This window comes from Fundulus heteroclitus, unplaced genomic scaffold (genome assembly GCF_011125445.2).
Source record: "Fundulus heteroclitus isolate FHET01 unplaced genomic scaffold, MU-UCD_Fhet_4.1 scaffold_597, whole genome shotgun sequence".
Classification (NCBI taxonomy): Eukaryota; Metazoa; Chordata; class Actinopteri; order Cyprinodontiformes; family Fundulidae; genus Fundulus; species Fundulus heteroclitus.
In genome coordinates this window covers 9,475-35,689 of record NW_023397030.1, presented here as the reverse complement: position 1 = coordinate 35,689, position 26,215 = coordinate 9,475, and the positions used below count along the sequence as shown (strand labels likewise).

The window sequence follows — 26,215 nt, the reverse complement described above, 5'->3', positions numbered from 1 at the left end:
AGATAAAAAAGTGAAAGGCAGGAAAATGCAAGCAAGCAGGGTCCAATATGTTATGAGAACAAGCCAAACCAACTTTTCTCTCAGCTTTAAAGTCTTTTCATCATCGCTGACTCCACAAATCTAATATTCCATATTAGTTTCCACGTTTTCACTTCCAGATTTTACCCCATCTCGCCTTTGAGTTCAACCACCCTAGCCAGTCTACGGCTCAGCTCATTCAGCTTGTTGTTCTGTTCATTCATCGCCTTAGTGATCGCGTCGTAAGCCGCCGGCAGCCTCATCAGGGCCATATTCACTGCCAGTACTCTGAAGTTGCTGGTACATCAGAAATCCTCCGAATCCAAAAAGAAGAAATCCCAGTATCATAAATCCAAACATGTATACGTCTTCAACGTCCTCGATGGATAAAATGGAGAGGCACACCATGGACCATTTCCCCCACGGATCCAAGATGTATCCCGTGAAAAAAGTACCATCGGGACACGCATGCTCCCCGTTCTCTGCTTTCTGCTTGGGGGAGTGGTGGCCTAGTGGTTAGAGCACAGAGCTTTGGTCCTAGAGGTTCTGAGTTTAACTCCCACAAGCTGCCATTCTGGGTCCCTGAGCAAGACCCTTAAACCGGTTATGAAGCGTCCGTCAGTTTGACTTAACCTTACGTATATATATAGCAAAATATGAACAAATAAATATAACCACCGATTTTTTTTTTTATTTCACATTTAAGAGAAAATCGGAAAAGATTCTGATCACTTTTCAAGCGCCCTCCAACCCGGAAGTCGTGACGTCAGAACGGGAGCGTTCATCTCAACATGGCGGATTACGGCTCTACATGCGATAGCCAAAACAGAAATCTGAAAGCGAAATTTCGACTTCAACCGAGCGATTCCTACCAGGAGACCATTCTGATGTATCGGAGGAAGAATATTTGTGTCTGGAGCCTCACATGTTCGACCCAGACGTTTCAGATGAAGAGAAGGCAGCAGACGAACAACAGCGAGTCGGACAAGGAGTGGAGATTAGATGAATGGTGGGACACGTTTTTTCTTTTAACTGCACAGTTCAAATATTTTTTCGTATGTTGACATCGTTTTCTTTTAGGCACCATAGATATTTAATGGCTAAAATGCCGGTGTTGTGCGAAATTCAGTTCCCCTGTGAAAATCTACCCCCCCCCCTCCTTTGTCGGGAGCGCGCATTGCAGCCGTTTTCACGGCGCTTATAATTGATTTTTCAGTAAAACAACGCATATAATCATATCAAGGTTGTAACATTAGTTTAATCGGCAGCTGTTTACAAAATTATAAAATAAAAATAAATAAACGAGGTCTTCTTGCGCTGTTTTGTGTTATTTTAAACGCCAAGATAATCGGTCTTTTTCCAACTTTTGTCACTTTTATTGAGCCGACGTGACAAGCGAATTTCTCCACTGTGAGATCAATAAAGTCTTATCTTATCTTAAATGAAAAGATGAGGACAAAATTTATCACTAAAATGAATGAGCATTTATTCACAACTAAAAATGAATTTATGCCATGGCCTAGTTAGGCCCAATGATGAGGTGCTACTTATCATAAAGAATCACTTGACAACATTTTAAAAACAGTATCTGTTACTAATGTATGTAGGTATTTAGCCTACCTACATACTAGCATAACAAAAGTCAAAAATAATATATCAAAAATATAAACTGAGTAATACTGAGGCCTAAATATTTCCTGAAATGTAAATCAATTTCCAACTTACCATAAATGCATTAATAGTGAATTTAGCAAATCAGTTATGGTGTGTAATTCATATACAAATATACAATTAATCCATCTTATTTTTTAGGTGTTCCTGTTCTCACTGCCAATAATGGATTCTGTGAGAGAGTGCATCTGTTGCCAGGAAATCGGCTTGGTTGTTGCTAAAATGGAAGAAGCCAGAGAGGAGATGGATGGAGAAATCCCTGACACAGGCCATCCTGGCATGGAAGCGGTGTGTCTAAATGTTTGGACATTGCAGGTTGCTTGGTCCCAATACAAGCAACAGCATAGGCATATAGCCTATAGACAATTTGTGAGATGGTGTTGGGACTATTTAGGCAAAGATACCAGGGCTGTGATACCCTCGTGTGCAGTTAGCTGTATAAGGGCCCACTTCCCACCCCCAGGACATGAAGATGATTTTACCTTTAGAGCTCACCTGTTGGCAGTTAAAAAAATACCCAAGCTGAAAGAATAAAATCTAAAACATGTGTGTAAACAAAATTGTTGTGGTTATTATGTAATATAAGCAATTACTAATAAAATTATTTCATGGTCTTTTGACAATCGACTGAATGAGCTAGTGATGGCATCATCTTTTGTTGGTTTCACAAATTAACTTGTCAGTTATCGAGGCTCTGATGCTGCATCAACCTGCTTAGTTTTTATTTTCTCCAGCTCTGCTAGCAGCATCTAAACAAAAAGCAGCAGTGGGTAAAATTTCTCATAACAATTTTCTTTTGATTGCTGGGGTGCATTTACACACAAGTGAATAAACAGATACAGGAAAGTAAAAGACAACACATGTAGACATAGATACACGAAAATAAAAAGACAAAAAGTGAAGCAACTAGTATAGCAGTGGTGATTCCTGACAAAGATTATTTCAAAAAGAACATCTAATTATCTCAGTATATATGCAGTAGAATTATGTGCTATATTATTAGCTTGACAATGGGTGGAGGATACTAATATAAATAAAATAATTTGTAGTGATTATCTGGATGGAGTATTCAAAAGGGATGTACAAATAATCATCAAAATATATTATGAGGTTATGTCTGTTTATCATAGAATATGTGAACAAAATAAAAATGTAATATTATTTTGGACTCCTGCTCATGTAGGTATTTTGGGTAATGAAAGAGCAGATAGGTTGGCTAAGGAGGCTATTAAAAAAGAAGATATTGACATGCCAATAAAGTTATCCAAATCTGAAGGCTAAAGTATAGTTTGGAGAGAAAGCAAGAAGATATGGAAAAGTAGGTGGGATAATGAAATAAATGGAAGGCACTTATATAGGATACAAAATACAATTGATGTAGTAAGGATTAGAGGAATAAACAGGAGGGAGGAAATAATCATAAACAGAATAAGAACCGGTCACAGTTTTGTTTTAAATGGAACTCTTTGTAAAATAGGGAAACATCTTACTGGTTTTTGTAGTTGGTGTCATGATGTAGAAACAATGGAACATGTTTTTATTAACTGTAGAAGATATGTAAATCAAAGATTATTAAAAACGGAATTAGGTTTGAATAGGAATTTAAAATTGAGAATGTGGTTTATAAGCTAAATAGTATTTAGGGGAAAAAGAAGATTCTTCGGTTTAAAAAAGTACTGGGATCAGAGAATTTGAGGAATAGATATTAGGATCAATAGATGGCAGTAGTGCAACAATAATGGATGCAAGCTGCTGTTAAAATCTAAAGAGGAAGAACAGCGGACGTGAAGAGCCAAAGACCCCCTCCCCGGAGCACCGAGGCAGTCGTCTTTAAAATGACGAGCTACAAACGGCTCTAAGTGTGTTTTTTGGCCACTCATGCAATCTTCCATCTTCATGGGAACGGTACATAGCGACACAACGACGAGGCATCTCGTAAAAAAAAACGTGAAAGCAAAACAACCCTATCCATTTAGTACTCAGACAGTATAGCAGAGGCCGGCTTCCAGGTTTGCGACTCATGGTGTGACGTCACTGGGAAAATCCGCCGAGCGAGATCGTTTTGATTCCATGGATTTTAAGAACACAAAAAACAAGAGATGCGGGTAGGAGACCGAAAAAAAATTCTCAGAAGTAATGAATAACTATGTGGATATCATCTGTGAGAAAAATCACGCTGATCTGCCACTTCAACGATTAACACTTCATAACCGGTTTAACCCCCGATTACTCCACAGGCACCGCACAGTGGCAACCCACTGCTCCCCAGGGGGATGGGTTAAGATGCAGAAGTGAATTTCTCCATTGTGAGATCAATAAAGTTAAAGTTCTATTGATCAATAGCATTGAGAGACCAGCTGACGAGATCCATAATTTCCTGAGCTTCGGTTTCCGGGCTTTTGGTTGCTGTGAAGAAATTGCACATAGACACAAAAACAAAGCAGAAGCAGGAGAGGGGGACAGGGCGGGTGAAGGAGCTGGAGAGAGAAGGAAGACACAAAACCATTCTCGAAGAGAGACAGAGATATAACTCTCTGTCTGTAAGGTATTGTCCGGTGGATATTAGCTCTAGAGCTGATATCAGGACAATAGTTGAAAGGAATGATTTGAGCACTGGTGATCTTCTAACAGCAAACTCCGCACACACATAGAATAAAGACGTGACAACTTCTCTTCAAGTTCAATAATTTAATAAAATCCAGAGAACATCACTATATAATGCTGTTTATCTGAATTAACACTGTATTTCAATCAATAAATCCTCCCTAGTAGGCTAGTGAAACTTAACTAAAACTACTAAGCAAAATGAAGATAAAATGAAGCTAAGCCATCCATCTATCCGTCTTCTTCCTCTTATCCGGGGTCGGGTGGCGGGGGTAGCAGCTTCAGTAGGGAGGCCCAGACGTCCCTCTCTCCCCGGCCACTTGGGCCAGCTCCTCAGGAGGAATCCCAAGGCGTTCCCAGCAGAGAGACATAGTCCCTCCAGCGTGTCCTGGGTCTTCCCCTGGGCCTCCTCTCGGTGGGACGTGCCCGGAACACCTCACCAGGGAGGCGTCCAGGAGGCATCCTGACCAGATGCCCGAGCCACCTCAACTGGCTCCTCTGGACGTGGAGGAGCAGCGGCTCTACTCTGAGTCCTCAGAGTAGAGTCCTGACAGTGACTCAGAGTAGACCTCTCCAAAACCTCCAGCAGAACCAGAACCAGGCTCATTATGAACAGTTATCTGCCACTGGGGCTTAGAGAAGACAGAGCAGAGACACAGAAAGCACAGAAGCTCACATTGACCCAGGAGTACTTTCTATGTTAGAGAAGACAGAGCAGAGACACAGAAAGCTCAGAAGCTCACATTGACCCAGGAGTACTTTCTATGTTAGAGAAGACAGAGCAGAGACACAGAAAGCTCAGAAGCTCACATTGATCTAGTAATCTGTTCTACGTTAGATGGTAGTAGCGGGTGATCTGTCTTCCCTGATGATGTCACAGTTAACAGAACGCCAGTCACATTGATTTTATTAATGTTATTATACCTCCTGGAGGTAGGGGTCACTGTAGCGACCGGTCGCTAGAATCGGCTAATCCTAAAGTTAAACAAACACCTTTAAATCGACATTAATATTCCATATTAAAGCGGTAATAATTCTCACATCATTATCGAATGATGGCGGAGCAAAACGAACAAGCCTCATGCTTGAAAAGACCGTATTTGAAATAACTGGAAAATGGGAAGTTGCCGGGGCTAATGGCATTTTGGCTAATGGACTTTCGGAGCTAACTTTAAAGACATTAAAGACTTTATTTTGAGCCATAATGATTACACCGGATAATGCAAACATCAATACCCCATCAGTGTAAACAACCCTTGGAGATAACGTTAGTCATAACCATAAAAACCCACCAAAACGTTCCACACAAACCATGTAACTCTCCCTGCTCATTTCTTTGCCCGACCAGTCGGCTCCTCGTGTAAGTTCGATCCACTTTGGCCATGATAGAATTATTTTTACTATTTTCTATATATTTTATGTTATTTACTAAGTTCATTGCATTTATCACGTATATACTCTTTACTACTAAGAAGTTTTAAGGTTTTAGTTAGTCAGAAATTAAAGTGTATTTCATATGACTGATCTCTCTCTCATTACAGTGTTTGTGTTTATTGTGTTAATCATATATTTGCTGGAATATATAGACCAGTGGTTTCCATTTTATTTTAATATGTATGTGTGTTGATTTACTCTCTCTCTCTTATCATTGCACAAGGCCTGCAGAAAGCAGAGAAATATGTGACGATATTTCTGATAATAAGTGACGATAATAAGTGTTTTTCTAAAAATGTCTGAAACTGTTATGAACTGTATTCAGCCACCTGGAGTGCTTACGCATAACTGTACTGTGTGGACTTTTTGATTGTGAGATCAATAAAGACTATCTTATCTTATCTTATCTTGGTATTATCTCGAAGGTCACAAAGTGTTTTGCTTCTCCCTACTCCTTAGCATGACAATGTAACCAGGTTTTCCTTTGGATAATAAAAAGAGAGAAGGTGACAGATTTGCTTTAGAGCGAGTAGGAGATCTGTAATTAAGCATCTCCTTGCAAGATGAAAACTAACTTTCCTGTTGTCTCTCCTCCTTGTGTTTGTTTAATGAATGTTTTAGGTGTTTGAACCGGACAGGCCATCCAAGGAAGAGAGCAGTGAAAGGGAAAACTTTGGTCATTTCAGCAGCAGACTATGAGCTAGCTGAAACGTGGTCGAGGGGAGGCCTGGCCCGACGTCCTGCATGCAGAGCTCTCAGCTTGTCTGGTGAGGGAAGGCGACCGATCCGCGTCGTCTCCAGTCCGCTTTCCTGCAACAGCTGACAAAAATAAACAAGGCTGTTTCGGCATTCTTTACTTCAGCGGCTGGTTGCACAGAAGTTAGACTGCAACTTAGCTTCTGATTCTGGTCGGTGAATCTCCAAACTCAGTCGGGTCCTCTGCTGCACAGAGGACGATAATCCCCCCCCCCCCCCCTTTTGTCACTCCATTGAAGCAGGGGGAGATGAGTTTCACTGGAGGCCTGTTCTGTACACCTTGTGAGAATTCGAGCCTGGTGAGGCCCGCACGGTGGCTTGTGCAGGGGGACTCTCTCTCCTTGAGATGTCCCAGGCAGAAGATGTGAAGACTGAAAGTGTTGTCCTGTGGGAGCAAAGTTTTATGGCAACAGGGAATCCCTGCTGAGAGGCGAGGTCCTTTGCACCTGTGGGGAATTGCTTGCTCACAATCCATTTTGATTCGTCCTCCGGTTACATGTTCAGAATTCAATCTGACATCAATTGTTTCATCATGACTTTAACATCATGGCACAACAATAGGCTGGATTTTTTCCACTGTTTCACTTGAATATTTTATCTTTTTTACCCGAGTATGCTATATTAACAGTAATTGTGCAATATTTACTCTGTTGTTTACGTTTTACTTTTTGTTTTGGTGAAAAAGCCCATCCTTCAATGCTTTAAATTAGTTTGTGTTTTTAATTACTATAAATTTTCTGGTGAAGATTCTCAGTCATCCAGGTCATGGTCATTCCAAAAAAGTAAAAAACAAAACAACTGGACTTTTTCCCGAAGTTTGAAGATGTTTCGCTTCCTATCCCGGAAACTTTCTCAATTAAAAAAGTCTGGAGTAATGTGGAGTTGCAAGCTTTATACTACTGCCCCACAAAGGCCTTGTAATGGCATAGATAACATGCAAATATGCAAATCTTTTTACTTTTTTGGAAGTACTATAAATTCTGTGTAACTGTGTTTTTGCCACTATCAAGCCAAAATTTCCTCATTGTGGGTCAATAAAGGAATTTCTTATCTTATTTTTGTATATGTCTGTGACAAATGCAAAAATCTATAGTTCTTAAAAATTTAAATGAAAAATAAAAACAGGAGGATGTTATCACTTTGAAACAGAATTATGGTCAATTTATATTTAGTAACATTTAATTTGTGCATACATCCATGCTTATATCTTTTCATGGGTATGTGTGTTATGATGGGACAAATTAATTTCCACTGTTGCGGATCAAAAAAGTTTCAGTCAATCCCTACATCCACCCAGAAATCCATCCATGGCTTTGGGAAGAATCCGTCCATGTGGAGGGTTAGTTCGGCCCTTCTCGGTCTGGTTGATCTGATTGGACCGTTTTGTCACCAACGACTGGCGGCAGGAAGAATTGAAGATTTCTGTCTCCGTCCAGGGTTGAAGATGTCTCTAAACTCTGTCTCTAGGCGAACTCCAGGAACTTTGAAGATGGACACAGCTGAAAAATGGCAAATAATTTTAAAATTTATGTCGTTTCAAGAGGGTTTTCTTCTGGGTTTAAGTCAGAATGTGCTGTTGAAGTTACAAGCAAAAAGAATGAAAGTTCTTAGAGTGTGTAGCTGTCCTGTTAGGGAAAAGATTCTTATAGCCTAAAACTTGGATATGTCCTTTGAAATCTCTGTGAGCAGGAACAGCTTAAGCTAAAAGAGCTTAAACTATGGGTGGGGACGCTGAGAAAAAGCTGTTCAGCTAATCTCTGAGTCCCTTGCTAGGGTTTATGCTGACGTTTTTGGTATCTCAAACTGTATCCTTTAAATAGGACAAAGTGTGATATAGGTGTTTTTCCCTCTCCCTTACTAGTGTGGCTCCTATCTTTCCACAGAGTTAAGGGCAGCACCCTGTGGGCACCGTGTAGGCGGTGTCCTTGGCAGCATGGCCTCAGTAAATCGTCTCCCCCTGAAATGTTTGTGATGTTTGTTATGGCGGTTTTCTGAAACAGTCATTTCCCTCTGGGATTATTAAAGTATATCTGATTCTGATTCTGAAAAGGTAAGTAAAACAGCTAACAGGTAGGACGTGTTGCCCCTTCTTCAGAGGACATTTGGTATGCACTGGGGCTTTACTGAAACTGTTAAAAACAACCTATTAAGTGCTTAATGTGGCAGAATTTAATCAATATGAAAATTAAATCCATGAGTTGTGGCTCAGTTTTTCACCCTGACTGTGTTTCAGGATTAAATGTTGAATGTAAGGGAAGCTGTTTGCCAGTGGTTGTCTTACTGTCTCTGAGGTGCATGATTGGAGCAGGAAGCGTGTTGAAATATGGATGCTGCATAGCTTCCTGAGCCGAAATCCGCTCTGTTGGAACCAGCCTCAGTATTTTCTGGACCAGGTCCTCAGTTTTATAGGAGAGCTGCTCCAACCTGATCAAGACAAAGAGAGACTGATTAGAGACCTACCACATACCGGCATATAGCATGTTAGCAGCTCCCGAGAGCCTTTATAGTATCAGAGTTAGCCAAGCCTCATAGATATAAAGATGTCATCTTGACCACGATACTGAGGTCTGAAAAGAAAACTGAATAATGCCGGTGTTACATCAAGCCACGTTCCCCCGTCACATACAGCTGCCCCCATAGACTTTATATAGGCAGCAGCTAGCATATGACTGGTTCCCCCTGCGTCTCCGTACCGCCCAAGCTGCAAATACTGCGAGTGTTTGTTGCTGGCTCTTAACCACAGAGCTGTACTCAGAGAAACTACGGCAACTGTGAAAGCTCAAACAAGCTAGCATGCGCTCATTAGATAAACTGATAAATTATCAGTGGATGGATGGATGGATGGATGGATGGATGGATGGATGGATGGATGGATGGATGGATGGATGGATGGATGGATGGATGGATGGATGGATGGATGGATGGATGGATGGATAGATAGATAGATAGATAGATAGATAGATAGATAGATAGATAGATAGATAGATAGATAGATAGATAGATAGATAGATAAGCATAACCTCCAATCAGGACGCAGGGCTGGAGTTTCATAGATGTGACGTAGTGGAGAAGCGACCATGATGTGAGACTGTTTTGATAGCAATGGCGGCTCGTCGAGGAAGCAAGCGTTAACATTGATGCTGCTATTTCTTCAGTGTTGTCCAATCTACCTAATATTGTTTCATTAAAAGAACATCAGAGAACGCCTCTGAAGGCTTTTGTTGGTGGAAACCATGTTTTCGCCCTTCTCCCGGCCAGATTTGGCAAGGTTTGTTTTCCGGAGCGGTTAGCGGTTAGCGCAAACCATATTAGGAGGCCTTTAGTTCTTGACGCGGTCGACCCGGGATCGACTCCGACCCGCGGCGCTTTGCCGCCTGTCTTCCCCCTCTTCCTGTCAGCTCACTGTCAATAAAATCGTGCTACTAGAGCCTCAAACACATAAAAAAAATTATTTATTCCTGTGTCGCTCTCACAGCGTCACGGGTTGGCTTCGGTGTGAGTGGTTGAAATAGCACGTCGATAAAGATGACAGACAAGTGGCTTATCCAATCATATGCAAGGATTTTTGATAAGGCCCAGCCTTCAAAAAAGACCATTCCTATGGAGACGTCCCAGACGGATGTGAGTGGAGCTAGGCGGAGCGAAATACATATATGGTTAGGGTCAGGTTAAAAAGAAGGAGCATCAAAGAAGACTTTATCTGTCCTGGCCAGCTCCAAGTTTAAAACACTAGGATCCATTTACAGAGGTCTAGACAAATATGCAATTTCTTCAATATTCACGATAGACAGTGATTGATAATGATATGAAGATGCAAATTCTAGCATTGGACAAAACTTAATTTATTCACATGATTAATCTGCTGGGACAAGATGTTGTGCAAACATAAAATAGGGATTTACGGATACCTGTGTGATGAAATTTCACAAACACTGTGGCCTAAATTTGGAAGAACTGGAAAGGCAATAAGAATAATAATGGATCAATGAAAATGTAAGAAAATCAGTCTTGGTAATGTCTGCTTAAATTTTTTAAGGCTAGACTAAACACAGGACAACTGAGAACAGGATACTTAATAAAGGACTGAATGGCATAAGGTTAAAAGTGTGATTGTGTGTATTATCAATAAAACAAATGTTAGATCAATGAAACAGGTTTAACGTCTCATATTATTTTCATCTAAAGCTGTATGGAGCAGTTAAATGAACAGGGGGCGATGTTTTTGAAGAGAAATAGTGGGATACTGCTCACAGGACGATATTAATAATAATAATAATAATAATAATATTATACATTATAGCTTGTATCCGGCTCATTTCAGCCTGATCCAAGCGGCTGAAATGAGTTTTCTCCGTAGTGTGTCTGGGCTCTCCCTTAGAGATAGGGTGAGGAGCTCAGTCATCCGGGGAGGACTCAGAGTAGAGCCGCTGCTCCTCCACGTCCAGAGGAGCCAGTTGAGGTGACTCGGGCTTCTTACTGAAGCTGCAACCCAGCGACCCGACCCTGGATAAGTGGAAGATGATGGACGGATGGATAATAATAATAATGCATTTTATTTATAGCCGCCTTTCTTAACACTCAAGGTCACCTTACAAAATCAACACTAAAACACTCAATCCAAAAAACATTAAATCAATAAAAAGCAAATATTAAAAAAAACAGGAGAAAGGATGGGATCCTTACAATCACATTAAATTAAAAAATCCGATACGTTTTTAAGTGAGTTTTAAAAGTAGTTATGGATGTGGAGTGTTGAATGTAGTGGGGCAGAGTTCCAAAGACATGAATGACTGAAAGCTCTAAAGCCCATGGTCACCAGACGAGCATGTGGAAGGATGAGCTGAATGGAAGAAGAGGACCTGAGAAAGCATGGGGGGGGGGGTCTTGATATGAAGGAGCTCAGTGAGAGACTTGGGGGCAAGATTATTGTTAGTATTAAATGCAAGGAGAAGAATTTTATAAATGATGCGATATTTAAAGGGAAGCCAATGAAGTTGCTGCAGGACAGGTGTTATGTGACTGATAAAGGGGATTCTGGTAATGATATGGGCAGCAGAAATTTGGAGTAGTTGCAATTTATTAATGGATTTGTCAGGTAGCCCATAGAGGAGAGAATTGCAATAATCTAAGTGGGAGGTGACCAGGGTGTGAACCAGAATTTCAGCACTGTTAGCAGAGAGAGTTAGACGTAAGCGAGAGATGTTACGTAAATGAAAGTTTGCTGACAGAGTGATATTATTAATGTGGGACTGAAATGACAGAATGCTATCTAGGATGACAGCCAGACTCTTAACTTGAGGGGAGGGAGACACAGATGAATTATCGATGGAGATGGAGAATTGATTTATGTTGGAGAGGATGGATTTGATACCAATAAGGAGTTCAGTTTTGTCACTATTAAGCTTGAGAAAGTTTAACGAAAACCAGGATCTGATTTCCTGAAGGCAATTTGATAGGGAGGAGGGAGGGAGGGACATAGTGGGTTTGGTTGATAAATAGAGCTGGGTGTCAATCTCCATAGCAATGGAACTGGATGTTATGTTTACGAAAGATATGGCCAAGAGGGAGAAGGTAAATAATGAACAAAAGGGGTCCAAGGACAGAGCCTTGGGGAACACCAGAGGAAAGAGCCTTGGGGAACACTAGAGGAAAGGGGGGCAATTTTTGAGTTGTACAAACTGAGTACAGCCAGAGAGATATGATTTAAACCAGTGCAAGGTTTGTTTCAAAACCATTCAAACGGTGATATAGAGTACAAACAGGGTTGAGTAGATAAACTGTCTGTTAAAACCAACAGAAATTATTAAAATAGGCAATTTAAGGGGTTAGAATTGCTCTTCGCTTTAGGTGAAAAGAGTATTCAATTAGAAGGCCTTTGGTTTGCTGCACATCAAGATAAAACTGGTTCACAGAACTGCTCCCTGTCTCCTCCCTATGCTACGCCCACTTCCTGAATAACAACCAATTATGACTTGGTGTGCTCTAGGGCATTAAAACACAAAGCTGAGCTTTTCAAAATAAGACAAAAGATCTGCAGATATGCTTCTGATTAAAATTCAATAAAATTCTGGAAATCTACATAGTGGTACAACTTTTACAAACTTAGGGGTTTACTGTTTAGGTATTAAGAACACATATAAAGTATTTTAGAGCTGGTTTGGCAAGGAGTTTCCGAAAGGTTTTAGTAAAATTCATTGTTGAGACTGTGTGTTAAATGACATAAGGTAAATGAGGGATTGCTGCAAAGCCATGGACAATGCAGACGACTCTCCCTGTAGCTCTTCGCTTCTCCAGGAGTGAATGCTGCTTGTCGGGACTTCGAAGCAATCAACTGGTTCCCTTATATAGGACATTTTTGACCAATCTGTATAATATGATTGATTTTGACTTTGTAAAGAGCCTCGAGATGACATGTTTCATGAATTGGCGATATAAATAAAGTTTAACTGAATTGAAGTTGAAACCTTGACAGTAAGTTGTAGAGAACTTTCAACTGTCAGACATTGAAAGGTGAGACACACAGTGGATGGATTATGTTAGGAATTACGGAGAAAAACTGCTGCAGATACATTTGAAGTTGAAGATTACTCCTTTAAATTACAGTTGAGAAACTTAGAGGTGAGACTGTCGGAAAATAAAATAAAACTAAATAAAAAAGATAAAACACAAAGAATAAAGATAGTCTCGGAATTTGGCCACTCCAACTCCAGACTGACGGGTCCTGGTGATTTTTAAGACTGAGATGGGGCGCTTTCTCAGGAAACTTCCCACAGTAGCGTAGGATAGAGAACTGCCGAGATACATTACCATTTTTAAAGGTGGAGGCTAAGAACAGTAAGACCCTAAATGGTAAACTATTATAGAAGAAAGAGAATTAAAGGGGTCCCAGGGACACAATTTGTGTTGTTTCTTAGCTTCCAAAAACAGGGTTTTTCAAAAGCACGACGGTCAGACCAAGGAGGTAATAAAATACATGAGGAGGTTCCGTCGAACGGAAGGGACAAAGGTCCCTCTTTGCACGCAAGCTGTCAGTCTTAAACGTTACATTGTCGCTGAACAGATGTCTCCCAAAATATGTTAAAGTTGTCTATGAAGGTTACAGTTGTTTGTTTGCATGTTTTTTTCAGCCATTTGTTTAGCATCAGAATTCTGGAAAAAATCTCGTCTCCACAAGTAACACGCACATGAGGGCCACTGAGAAACACCTTGAGATTTTTGCCATCAACTAAGTTCAACAGACGAATGTAGTCCTCTTTCAATACTTCTGATTTTCTCTGGAAGGTGTCACCCAGGGCTACAGCTTGTATTATGAGTTTTTCCAGGGTCGGGCGTTTTTTCAAGACCCTTGGAAGGATGTCTAAAACATCAGACACAAGGCTACAGCTCCCGTCGTTATAAATCAACACCTCCGTGTTTTTCTTGTTACAGAAATGTTTAATCCCCCTTACAGATCCATTGCATAATATCAGGGTCCTTGGCCCTGTGGCATGTCTTTTCTCTGATGTCTTAGAACGAAAATCATTGACATACCTCTGATTTTTGTCCTCCTGGGTCACATTTTAGAGCGGGGCGAGTAGGACATCTGAGGTTGGGTAGAGGTTACAGAGTTTAATAAAGTGGTGACTGAGAAGTTTTGTGTGAAGTGGTGCAATGTATGGTCATTTTTGAATCCAAAGAAGATGCTGAAATTCTTACAGGAAAATGTACTTTGATTTCAAAACTGAATTAACTACTTTTTGATTCCACAGACATGGAGGTCCCCATTAGAGGTCTAAAGTATTTGTGTGTGCGTGTGTGGGTTCTTTTGCACGACGACCAGAGGCCCGTGAGAGGGAGAGGACAGAGAAATTGTGATAAAATGTCTCATTAAATAATACATTTCTAAAATAGGTTTCCCGATAGGATGAAGATGGAACAGTGGAAGGTGGTAAGGATTAATGGGGATTCGTAAAAACAATTGGCCAACAATCTGTGCACAGACTAAATTGACGTGGGGTAACAAGCTTTGATGTTTGTTTCTTGTTGGAGTGTTGAGTTAATTTCATTACAGGATACATTCCATATGACTGGACGGAGTTTTTCAGGGTGCAACGTCAGCCTCCGGAATTTACAGGTAGCACACGAAAATTTATATCTAAAGCTTGTCATGTAAGTTTCAGATTGTATTGGAGACATAAAACTAAGAGAGTCCGGGAATGTGAAGGAGGGTCCACCACCCCTGACCTCGAATGAGGAGTGCACGCTAAGGTCATCGAAAGACAGATGCTGGGGCCAAGGTTCAGGAGGCCCTTCAGACTGTGGAGCGGTGCGTGCCAGCCACAGAGAGAAGAAAACATCACCGGAGCAGCTTCCGGGTCAGGCTCTCTGACTGGAAGGGCTTTCAACCAGGGGTGTGCAAAATAATCGTCATGATGATGCATCGCAATTCTAATATTCGCAATCCAATGCATCGATTCTTGACGCTAAGAATTGATTATTAATTTAAAAAACTAATGAATAAAATGGATAAATGGTTGGCGAACATCAGCCAAAAACAAGTGGAATACAACTTCCAGTCCAGTAGATGTCGCTGCAGATGTGTTGACGCCCGCTGCCTTGTGTCACATGCATTTCCGGCCGTGGGATACTGCGACGAGTCATTCATAAACAAAACACGGAGGAGACAGAAAATTCGCCCGACTCCATCAAATTTCAAGTCAGATGTTTGGACACATTTTGGCTTTAAAAACAAAGAAGGTAAAAACAAAATTGATATGATGCACGCAATTTGCAAACACTGTTACATCATAATGAAATACTGTGGGAACACAACAAACCTAAAGGCACACATGCAGAGGTGCCATCCAGAAAAACAAGAGCCGCGAGCGCCGCAAGCACTGATTTAACAAACAACATTTGATTGCAAGCTAGCCCAAATTTCTACACGCGCAAACATTTGAATGTTTTCATTTCATTGGTTTAAAGGACCACTGAGGCCATGTAAACGGCACTGATTATCCTTATTTTGTTATTTTAAGTTTTATAAATCATAAGCACTTTTTGTCACTGTGACCACTCCAGTAATAGTAATGTTTGTGACCAGTAACAGTAATATTTATTTTCATGGCAATACCTCCAAAAGTCGTTTCAATATATACAGCTATGTATGAATAATTATGTATCAATTGAAGACACTATCCAGATCATACACCGCCAGTTAGCCACTGGTAATGGCTGTATTTTTTTCTAACAGTGTTCAGTGAAAATATCACAATGCATTGCAATGCATCGCAATAATTCAAGTATCGTGATGCATTGTGATAGAATCTCATAGTGGCATGTGAATCGTGATTCGAATCGAGACTTCTTTGGCAATATCCACCCCTACTTTCAACTGCCACCCACACATGCCCTCCGGCAACGGGGCAGCTTGAAGCGCAGAGCCACTCACAGATGAGACTGCGGGATTTTTATTTTGTTTTTGTTTATCCGTCCGTCAGTCCGTCCGTCCGTCTTCTTCCGCTTATCCGGGGTCGGGTTTGTTTATCGTTTTTTTTTTATTTTTATAAAATGATTAACATACAGATGTGTGGAGACCGCGGTTGGGACAATGATTCTATAAACCATTATCTTTCTGGGCAAGACGAAGACCTCTCTGAGACACAAGACATCATGACAACAATTGAATGCATTGTATAAAAAAAAGAGAGAATTTTGTGATCACTGCATTTGTCTTATAAGTTCCATATTCCTAAGATGTTAAATATTAGTATTGTTAGGATCTTGGTTATGCATTGCATGATAACTTGGTCTTTATTCTGTGGTTTGATCGGAGTGCAGTACTTTCACAGGTTATATTAATTTCTAAAAAGACATCTTGTTAATCTAGTTTAAGACTCCTAGAGTCATATTTAGTTCATGTTACAGTTTCTTGGTAGTTGCAAAGATATTATAGGCGTACACCTACCGGATAAAGGTGCTTACTTTTATTTGTTCTAGTATGCTTAAGATTCAGATAGGTTTAGTAGCTTATTAGTTTATACTTGGGTTATCCTACTTTTAAGGGGTAAATTTGAACTTAATTTAATTTCACAAATCGCCAACAGAGGGGACAGTGGGTTACAATATTGCATCTTATCATTTACATTTTGTTTAAGGGTTTCAAGACATAAACCTAGTCTAGCCTAGTTTTTGGTTTGATCTGTAGGATCAAAACAGAGGCAATTGTTGAGAAAATATATTAGGCAGTAAGGTATGACTCCCCCATGTTGCTGGGTAGAATAACACATGAAGGTTTATTGCCGAAGAGGGTGGGGGTCAGAAAGAGAGTTCCTTTGTTCAAAACAGATTCCCCCTCCAAATGGTACCATTACAAATGGTAATGTAATACTCTGTCTCCATATTTAATTCCTAATAAATTAAATATGCATATTACAATGTTTTACCTCTGATTAACGTATTCCTCATTTACTGCCAAATCTGGAACTGGGGTAAGATGGGCCTTCAGAGATATGCAGCAGCAGGCCAGCTTATAAAACTAACAACGCCTCCACCTCCTGAGGAGGCTGAGGTCCTTTGGAGTGAGCAGGACTCTGCTTAAGACCTTCTATGACTCTGTGGTGGCCTCAGCCCTCCTCTACGCTGTCGTCTGCTGGGCTCCTGGCAGTGCAGAGCGGGACAGAAAGAGGCTGAATAAGCTGGTGAGGAAGGCCACCTCTGTCCTGGGCTGCTCTCTGGACTCAGTGGAGGAAGTGGTCGAGAGGAGGGTGTTGTCCAAGCTCACATCCTTCATGGACAACACCTTCCGAAGAGGATTACATTCGTCTGTTGAACTTAGTTCATGGCAAAAATGTCAAGGTGCTTCTCAGCGGCCCTCTCCCGCCCGTGACCTGTGGAGACTAGATTTTTTCCAGAATTCTGATGCTAAACAAATGGCTGGAAAAAACATGCAAACAAACAACTGTAACCTTCATAGACAACTTTAACATCTTCTGGGAAAGAAGACATCTGTTCAACAGAGATGGTTTCTCTCTAAATAGGTCAGGTGCAAAACGACTGATTTCAAACATCTTCTATTCTGTGAACCATGCGTCATCAGCTTTGTTCCAAAACAAAGTACATCCAGTGCCTAAACAAAAGATAAGCCCAGTGCAGCCCGAACAAGCCAAGATAAAGATGGCCAGAAAGATGACACAGAATGAGGCGTTGTCAGAGCCACAGAAGGATCCATCCCAGATCTCAGCAGGACAAAGAGAGGACCAAGAACCGCCATCGTCACGAACACCGGTCCAGACTGGACCCGCCTCGCCTTCCTCTCCACAAAGCCCAGAGGTTCTTTTCCTGGATTTCTCTCATAACATGAACAAAGTCCTTAAGATTGGTCTACAGTTGACATCCTCTCCACATATTAATTCTGAATACCGCAGTTCTGTGACTAAATCAGCATCTTCCAAAGGACGCAGAGGTCCAGATCCTCCTCCTCCTCTACATATCACAGAACATGCCTGTCCTGAAGACCTTCGGATAACTTCCTTGTGATATGCAGCAGGCCCTGGCTGTACGTTTATCAGTCAAGACCGCTTCCAGCATAAGCCTGGGCCTCCTGACGGAGAACATGGAATATCTGTTATGGTACGTGGCAGAAATAAGAAAAGCAAAAGGAAAACAAACAGGAATAATCAGTCGTACTTAAAAGTCATAAACTGTCAGATGCAACCTGCCACAGAGACACCATCAACCACCAAATCATATAAACTGGGTTTATTAAACATTAGATCTCTGTCTGGAAAATCCCTTTTAATTAATGACTTCATTATTGACAACAATCTTGATGTTTTTAACAGAAACATGGTTACATGAATCTAATGAAGAAGTTATTCTGATGGAGTCGACACCTCCAAACTACAATTTTCTTTGTGAGAGCAGACAGCAAAGGAAAGGTGGAGGAGTAGCAACATTGTTTAATAATTCACTAAAGTGTAAAAAGGTGTTTTTGGGAAAATTTGACTCTTTTGAACATTTGGCTCTCCAGGTAAAGGGCCCGGTACGAACTATGTTTCTGAATGTTTACAGGCCTCCTAAGTCCACATCAAACGTTTTAATGATTTTAGTGACCTGCTGTCTGTGATATGTGTTGATTATGACTTTTTAATTATTGTGGGAGACTTCAACTTTCACGTTGACAACCCTGAAGACAGAAGTGCAAAAGAACTGTGTGACACACTTAGAAACTTTGGTTTAACTCAGAATGTTAAACAGCCAACACACAAACAGGGGCATATTTTAGACTTAATCATCACTAAAGGTCTAAACATTTCACAGGTCAATGTAACTGATGTTGCCTTATCTGATCACTTCTCCGTTACCTTTGAATGTATCATTTCCAGTGACTCATTTAGCCAAAGGGACATCATAAGAAAACGCACCTTTAAGGACAATGCCACAGAAACTTTTATTCAAGCTTACTCTGATACTTTAACCTTGGGCTGCAACTCAGTAGACCGTCCGTCCGTCCGTCTTCTTCCGCTTATCCGGGGTCGGGTCGCGGGGGTAGCAGCTTCAGTAGGGAGGCCCAGACGTCCCTCTCCTCAGCCACTTGGGCCAGCTCCTCAGGAGGAATCCCAAGGCGTTCCCAGGCCAGCCGGGAGACATAGTCCCTCCAGCGTGTCCTGGGTCTTCCCCTGGGCCTCCTCCCGGTGGGACGTGCCCGGAACACCTCACCAGGGAGGCGTCCAGGAGGCATCCTGACCAGATGCCCGAGCCACCTCAACTGGCTCCTCTGGACGTGGAGGAGCAGCGGCTCTACTCTGAGTCCTCCCCGGATGACTGAGCTCCTCACCCTATCTCTAAGGGAGAGCCCAGACACACTACGGAGAAAAATCATTTCAGCCGCTTGTATCCGGGATCTCGTTCTTTCGGTCACGACCCAAAGCTCGTGACCATAGATGAGGGTAGGAACGTAGATCGACCGGTAAATCGAGAGCTTCGCCTTTTGGCTCAGCTCTCTCTTCACCACAACGGATCGGTACAGCGCCCGCTTCACAGCAGACGCTGCACCAATCCGCCTGTCCATCTCCCGCTCCATCTTCCCCTCATTCGTGAACAAGACCCCAAGATACTTGAACTCCTCCACTAGGGGCAGCACATCCTCCCCAACCCGGAGAAGGCACTCTACCCTTTTCCGGTTCAAGACCATGGTCTCGGATTTGGAGGCACTGATCTTCATCCCGGCCGCTTCGCACTCGGCTGTGAACCGCTCCAGTGAGAGCTGTAGATCACGCCCTGATGAAGCCAATAGGACCACGTCATCCGCGAATAGCAGAGACGCAATCCTAAGGCCACCAAAACGGATCCCCTCAACACCTTGGCTGGGCCTAGAAATTCTGTCCATAAAAGTTATGAACAGAATCGGTGACAAAGGGCAGCCTTGGCGGAGTCCAACTCTCACCGGAAACGAGTCCGACTTACTGCCGGCAATGCGGACCAGACTCTGACACCGGTCGTACAGAGACCTGACAGCCCTTATTAAAGGGTCCGGTACTCCATACTCCCGGAGTACCCCCCACAGGATCCCCCGGGGGACACGGTCGAATGCCTTCTCCAGATCCACAAAGCACATGTAGACTGGTTGGGCAAACTCCCATGCCCCCTCAAGAATCCTGCTGAGGGTATAGAGCTGGTCCAGTGTTCCACGGCTGGCTCTTGGGACAACTCAGTAGATGAGCTAGTAAATAACTTTCATTCTAAAGTCTCAGACATCATTAACTGCATTGCTCCAGTTAAAGTGAAAGTTCTTTCTGGAAGAAAAAATCTCCTTGGAGAAATGCTCCATCAGTTAGATGTGAAAAAAGGGAATGTGGAAAAGCTGAACGCAGGTGGAGAAAGAATAGACTCCAGGTTCACTACGACATCTATAAAGAGAGACTTTACAGATATAACTTACAAATGAAAAATGCAAGAGAATCTTTCTTCTCAGAGATCATTAAGAAAAACATTAATAATGCTCGTGTCTTATTTGCCACAGTCGACAGGCTAACAAATCCTCCTGTGTCCGTGGCTTCAGAACTCCACTCCACCAGGGCCTGCAATGAATTTAACTTCTTTACTGAAAAAATCCTAAAAATTAGAGGATCAGTTTGTACATCCACACCAGCTCCAGAACCAAAGCTTTATTTAGCTGGAACTTATCCTGACAAAATGTCCCAATTCAGCCAAATAAACTACAAAAGCTTAGAGCAGATCATTTAGCAGCTAAGTTCCTCCTCCTGCTGCCTTGATGTTCTACCCACAGCGTTCTTTTAGAACGTTCTGCCTGTCATAGCGTCTGATCTGACTCAGATAATAAACGCGTCCCTTCTGTCAGGTGTTTTCCCCCAGTCCCTAAAAACAGCAATTATCAAACCGCTGCTGAAAAAGAACAATTTAGACAAACTTCTACTCCAGAACTTCAGGCCCATCTCAAACCTCCTTTATCAGTAAGATTATAGAAAAAGCTGAGTTTCAACAATTAAACACCTTCTTAACAACGACCAGCCGATTTGACATTTTCCAGTCTGGCTTCCGTGCTCACCACAGTACAGAGACCGCCCTTATCAAGGTGTTTAATGACATCCATATAAATACAGACTGTGGAAGAACCACTGTGCTGGTTCTATTGGACCTCAGTGCAGCATTTGATACTGTCGATCACTCCATTCTGTTAGAACGCCTGGAGAACTGGGTCGGCCTCTCTGGTACAGCTCTTAACTGGTTTAAATCCTACTTAAAGGACAGGAAATTTTTTGTATCAGTAGGTAACTTTACATCAGAGATGACAAAAATCACATGTGGGGTTCCCCAAGGGTCCATCCTGGGTCTCCTCCTTTTCAATATCTACATGCTCCCTCTAGCCCAGATAATAAAAAACAACAACATCAGCTACCATAACTATGCAGACGACACACAGCTCTACATCACCATGTCACCAGGTGACTATAAACCAGTTCAAGCACTGAGTAAATGCCTAGAAGAAATCAATACGTGGATGTGCCAAAATTTTCTTCAGTTGAATAAAAACAAAACTGAAGTAATAACATTTGGACCAATAGAGGAAAGATCCAGAGTTAGCACACAGCTCCAGCTGCTTCAGCTAAAAACCACTTATCAGGCCCGAAATCTGGGAGTAGTGATGGACTCAGACCTGAACCTCCAAAAGCATCTAAAGACAGTTACAAGGTCGGCTTTCTATCACCTGAAGAACATTTCTAGGATTAAAGGACTGATGTCTCAGCAGGATCTAGAAAAACTAATCCATGCGTTTATTTTTAGTCGAATAGATTACTGCAACGGTGTTTTCACAGGTCTGCCTAAAAAGTGGATCAGACAGCTGCAGCTGATCCAGAACGCTGCTGCCTGCGTCCTCACTAAGACTAAGAAAGTAGAGAACATCACCCCAGTTCTAAAGTCCTTACACTGGCTCCCTGTATATCAGAGAATAGACTTTAAAATACTTCTGTTAGTCTATAAATCCCTAAATGGCTTAGCACCTGAATACATCACAGACTTGTTATTGGTGTATCAACCATCCAGACCACTAAGGTCTTCTGGCTCCAGCCTACTCTGCATACCTAGAACCAGAACTAAACAAGGAGAAGCAGCATTTAGTTCCTATGCTCCACTTATCTGGAACAAACTTCCAGAAAATTGTAAAAGTGCTGAAAGCCTGAGTTCCTTTAAATCAAGATTAAAAACACATTTGTTTAAAATTGCCTTCAACTGTTCTAGTTAACTGAATCACCACTTCTTTGTTAATTTCTATCTACATTTTATTCCTACTTGCTTTTATTCTGTTTTAATTTGCTATATTTTAATCATGTAAAGCACTTTGCATTGTCCCTGTACGGAATTGTGCTATATAAATAAATTTGCCTTGCCTTGCCTTGCCTTGCCTTGCCTTCCACCCCCTGCACCAGACTGTAGAGGAGCTGAGCAGCTCCTTTAGTGCCAGACTTAGACATCCTGTCTGTAAAAAGGAGCGCTACCGCAGGTCATTCATTCCTGCTGCTACCAGACTATACATTGCCACTGCACTATAACCTGGTGTATAACACTGTAACAACTGTGCAAAAACTATTTGATACCCTATGCAATAACCTGTGCAATAATCCTGTACTATAAGAGCCTTCACCTATCTCAGTTATTTCACTTATTTTATTTACTTATTTAACAAACCAGAAACCACACTATTTTTTACCTGCCACCACTTGAATGTACATAAAATACCTTAAATCCTTACTGTATATAAATCACCTTAAATCTCTTTTTATTTATTTTTTCCCATCCACTGTATATATCCAGATGCACTGTATATACTTCATGCACCTTTCTCTCCTTTGTGCACCTTCTGTTGCTTATAAGAGCCGATTTAGCTTCCCAGATAACATTAGTACTACCACCGAGTCAACAACTAGGGTTCGTTTTAAACATAATTCTTGTTTTCGTTTCACTCTACTACCACTCGATAGTGCTATGATCGTTATTTAAGCATTAATATGAAACAATAAGGTCGATTTAATTGTGTTTTTGAATAACTTTAGGATTAACCTATTTAGCGACCGATCACTACAGCGACCCCTAGCTTCCCAGAGGAATAATCGCATTAATAAAAGCAAGCGTCCTAAAGTGACGGATTTTACCGAGCAAATCATTCTTTAAAATGTTATTTTCTCAACTAATGTGTTGTTTAACTCAGGATTTACATTGTGAATGGCTTGAAACATATACCAAATGTTGTTCTGAATTAGTTAAGCTAATTTAACCTAATTCCACATTCTATAAGATGAACTTTGGTTCTTTGACTCAGATCTGCAGTGAACCAGGATTCACTGAATCATTCTGATGATAAACCATTTTATTTCATCTTTTTGTTTCTTTTGTGTGTAAATAGTTCCTTAGCTTAGCTTATTTTATGTTAATTTTTCTTAGTAGTTTAGTTAAGTTTCACTAGCCTGGTAGATAGGATTTGTTGATTGAAATATAGTGTTGATCCAGATAAACAACATTCTATAGTGATGTCCTCTGGATGTATTTATTTCTGTTAATAAATTGTTGAACTTGGAGAGAAGTTGTCACTCACTTATTCCATATGTGTGCAGAATTTGCTGTTAAAAGATCACCAGTGCGCTTATCATTCCTTTCAACTACTGTCCTGATATCAGCTGTTTGGGCTGATATTCACCAGACAATACCTAACAGACAGAGTTATTTATTAAACATTCAATAACTTAAAACCGTGCATTATGGCACAACACTATTTACCTACAAAGTCTTTGACTTAGATTTTACTGAGTTATGTTAGCTTACCTTTTCCAAACATTTTTAAACTGCTTCGGCTTGCAGTGAATAAACCACTCTAAGAAAAGAACATAAACGTAAGCTAAAATGCTATCTAACCTGAGAATATGAATGTGTGAACAGGTGAGCTCACCCGGTCTGTAATTAGGCAACAGACTGACTCCTGGCCAGTTGTCCTCTGAGGGGATGCCCAATACCTGCAGGGGTTCAGAACATATATCAGATCACCACGAGAAAATACAGCTGACTGCACCCACTGTAAAAACACTGGATACTGGAAAGTGATTTCCCCCGTCGTTGTACGAGAGTCATGATTAAGTTTCAGCTCTCCATAAACCCAAGAACTAAAGCTGCAGACATGGGGCCTCATTTACCAGAATCCTATTTAGAATCAGCTTTTTTCACTAATATTGCAGAGAAGCAATGAATTTGACTTTGGTTCCACTTTCCTTTCAACTGAAAAATTTAAGTACAAATATACAGCAAAGGAAAACATAAATATTTTTGCAAATATGATATAAAAATCAGAATCAACTTTATTTACCATGTATATGTACACTGTGTACACATATGAGGGATTTGACACGTGTAAGGTATGTGTGTGTGTGTGTGTGTGTGTGTGTGTGTGTGTGCGCTCAGCGCTCAAACGTTTGGCGTTTGAGCGCGCACACACACAAAAATAAAAAAATACAACAAAAAAATAATAATAAATAAATAAATAATATATATATATATATATATATATATATATATATATATATATATATATATATATATATATAAATAAAGGAAAGACACAGCCTGAACCGCCTAGTTCTGCAATAGCTTCTTCCCCAGCACCAGAAGTGTATCAGGTTGCAGCAGCTCCTCCATCTTTGCCCCCCCTCCCATTGATCAATATTTAATAATCATGGTAGATATACATATTTACTAAAAACCTATTTTTACAAATGTATACTTAACTTATACTTCCTCGGGAACCTGAAAAGGTCTGGGCCTCCTACTAAGCTGCTAAAAAACTTCTACAGAGCTACAATAGAGAGCGTTTATGTCTCAGCATCACTGTGAGGTCTGGGAGCTGCTCAGTCCAGGAGTGGAAGGACCTAGCACGGGTGGTGAGGACAGCACAGTAGACTCAGTTTATGCTGAACAAGTCCAAAGAAGGTCCAGAAGCACCTCCACTGATCCCCCCCACCACCACCACCACCACCCAGGCAATGCCCTGTTTGCTCCTCTCCCATCAGGTAAACGCTTTAGAACCTCAAAGCCAGAACTAATGAACTCAGAAACAGCTTCTTCCCCAGAGCTGTGAGGGCAATCGCCTCCTGATGGGAGACTGTAGTCCATCGCTTTAACCCCCCCCACCCCCCTCACTGTTACTAATCGTCATATGTTACAATCACCTTAATGTTACTGCCTGCTGCACACCATCATCTCTGGTTATCACATTTCTGTAAACGAAGCGTCGATCATCACTGTTAAATAAGCACCTTATTACCTTGTTATCTTTATCTGTGACTAATGAAGGACAGCTAGTTCATACAAACGTTTGAGTCATGCTTTTATTTTTTTAATCTCTCTTGAACGATGTTTGTCTGTTTGCCTTCATTATGTGAACTCTGAACCGGAGTGACCGGCAACAATAAAGACTCTCTGAATCTTTGATCTTTGAATCTTAACTCGTCTTCAATGAGAGCAAAGTGGAACAAAAGCCCTTCTGATATTGTTTATTTTTCTTCACTGCAAGCTGGATCACTAGGCATAAGCTGATCCGAACCCAATGAGCAGAGAACTGACCGTCCAGATGGTCTGCAGCTGCTCCAGCTCATCAGAACCTCCTGCAAATGCCGGGGAGCCCTGGAGCATCTCCACAAAGATGCAGCCCGCGCCCCTAATTCAAGCATCAAGCTTTATTGATCATCACAGCTGCAGCTATTCAGGGTGTTGGTGTGATGGATGGTGTCACTTACCACAAGTCCAGAGCCGTAGAATAATCTATGGATCCCAAAAGAACATCAGGTGGCCGATACCACAGTGTGACCACTTCTGAGGAGAAGTTCTGAGTGGGAATTGACTTGGACCGAGCCAGACCTGAACCATAAACACCTTAAGTTAAGATACTCTCAGCAAAACTTTGTGCTTCTTTTTCTAAAGATGCATTCACACCGAATGCAAACAAGGTGAATGGAGTAAGTGATTTACATGTTATCCCTATGCAAAGGGATGACCAGGAGCAAATTAACAGTTGGAGATGCAAACAACGCGTTTTGAACAAAGTGGAAGGCACAAGTTAGGCGAATGGAGCAAAGCGGAACTGCGAATAGGCGCAGTGGATGTACAACAAGAGAGAAGCAAAACTGCTCAAATTCAACAATCTGAACATTTCTGTCAATTTCAATTCAATTTTATTTTATTTCTCTAG

The 26,215-nt window shown here is 41.3% G+C and overlaps 1 protein-coding gene across 1 annotated transcript; it reads right to left on the bottom strand.

The window, feature by feature from the left end:
* Nucleotides 1-7,574: 7,574 nt before the first annotated feature.
* On the bottom strand, nt 7,575-25,884 carry LOC110368294 (cyclin-dependent kinase 15-like; the record flags this gene model as incomplete). Its single annotated transcript, XM_036133247.1, is given in 6 exon segments — nt 7,575-7,982; nt 8,765-8,907; nt 23,803-23,851; nt 23,927-23,990; nt 25,591-25,684; nt 25,764-25,884. Coding segments are annotated over 6 exon segments (584 nt in total), but the record flags the coding sequence as incomplete, so codon positions are not given.
* Nucleotides 25,885-26,215: the final 331 nt, after the last annotated feature.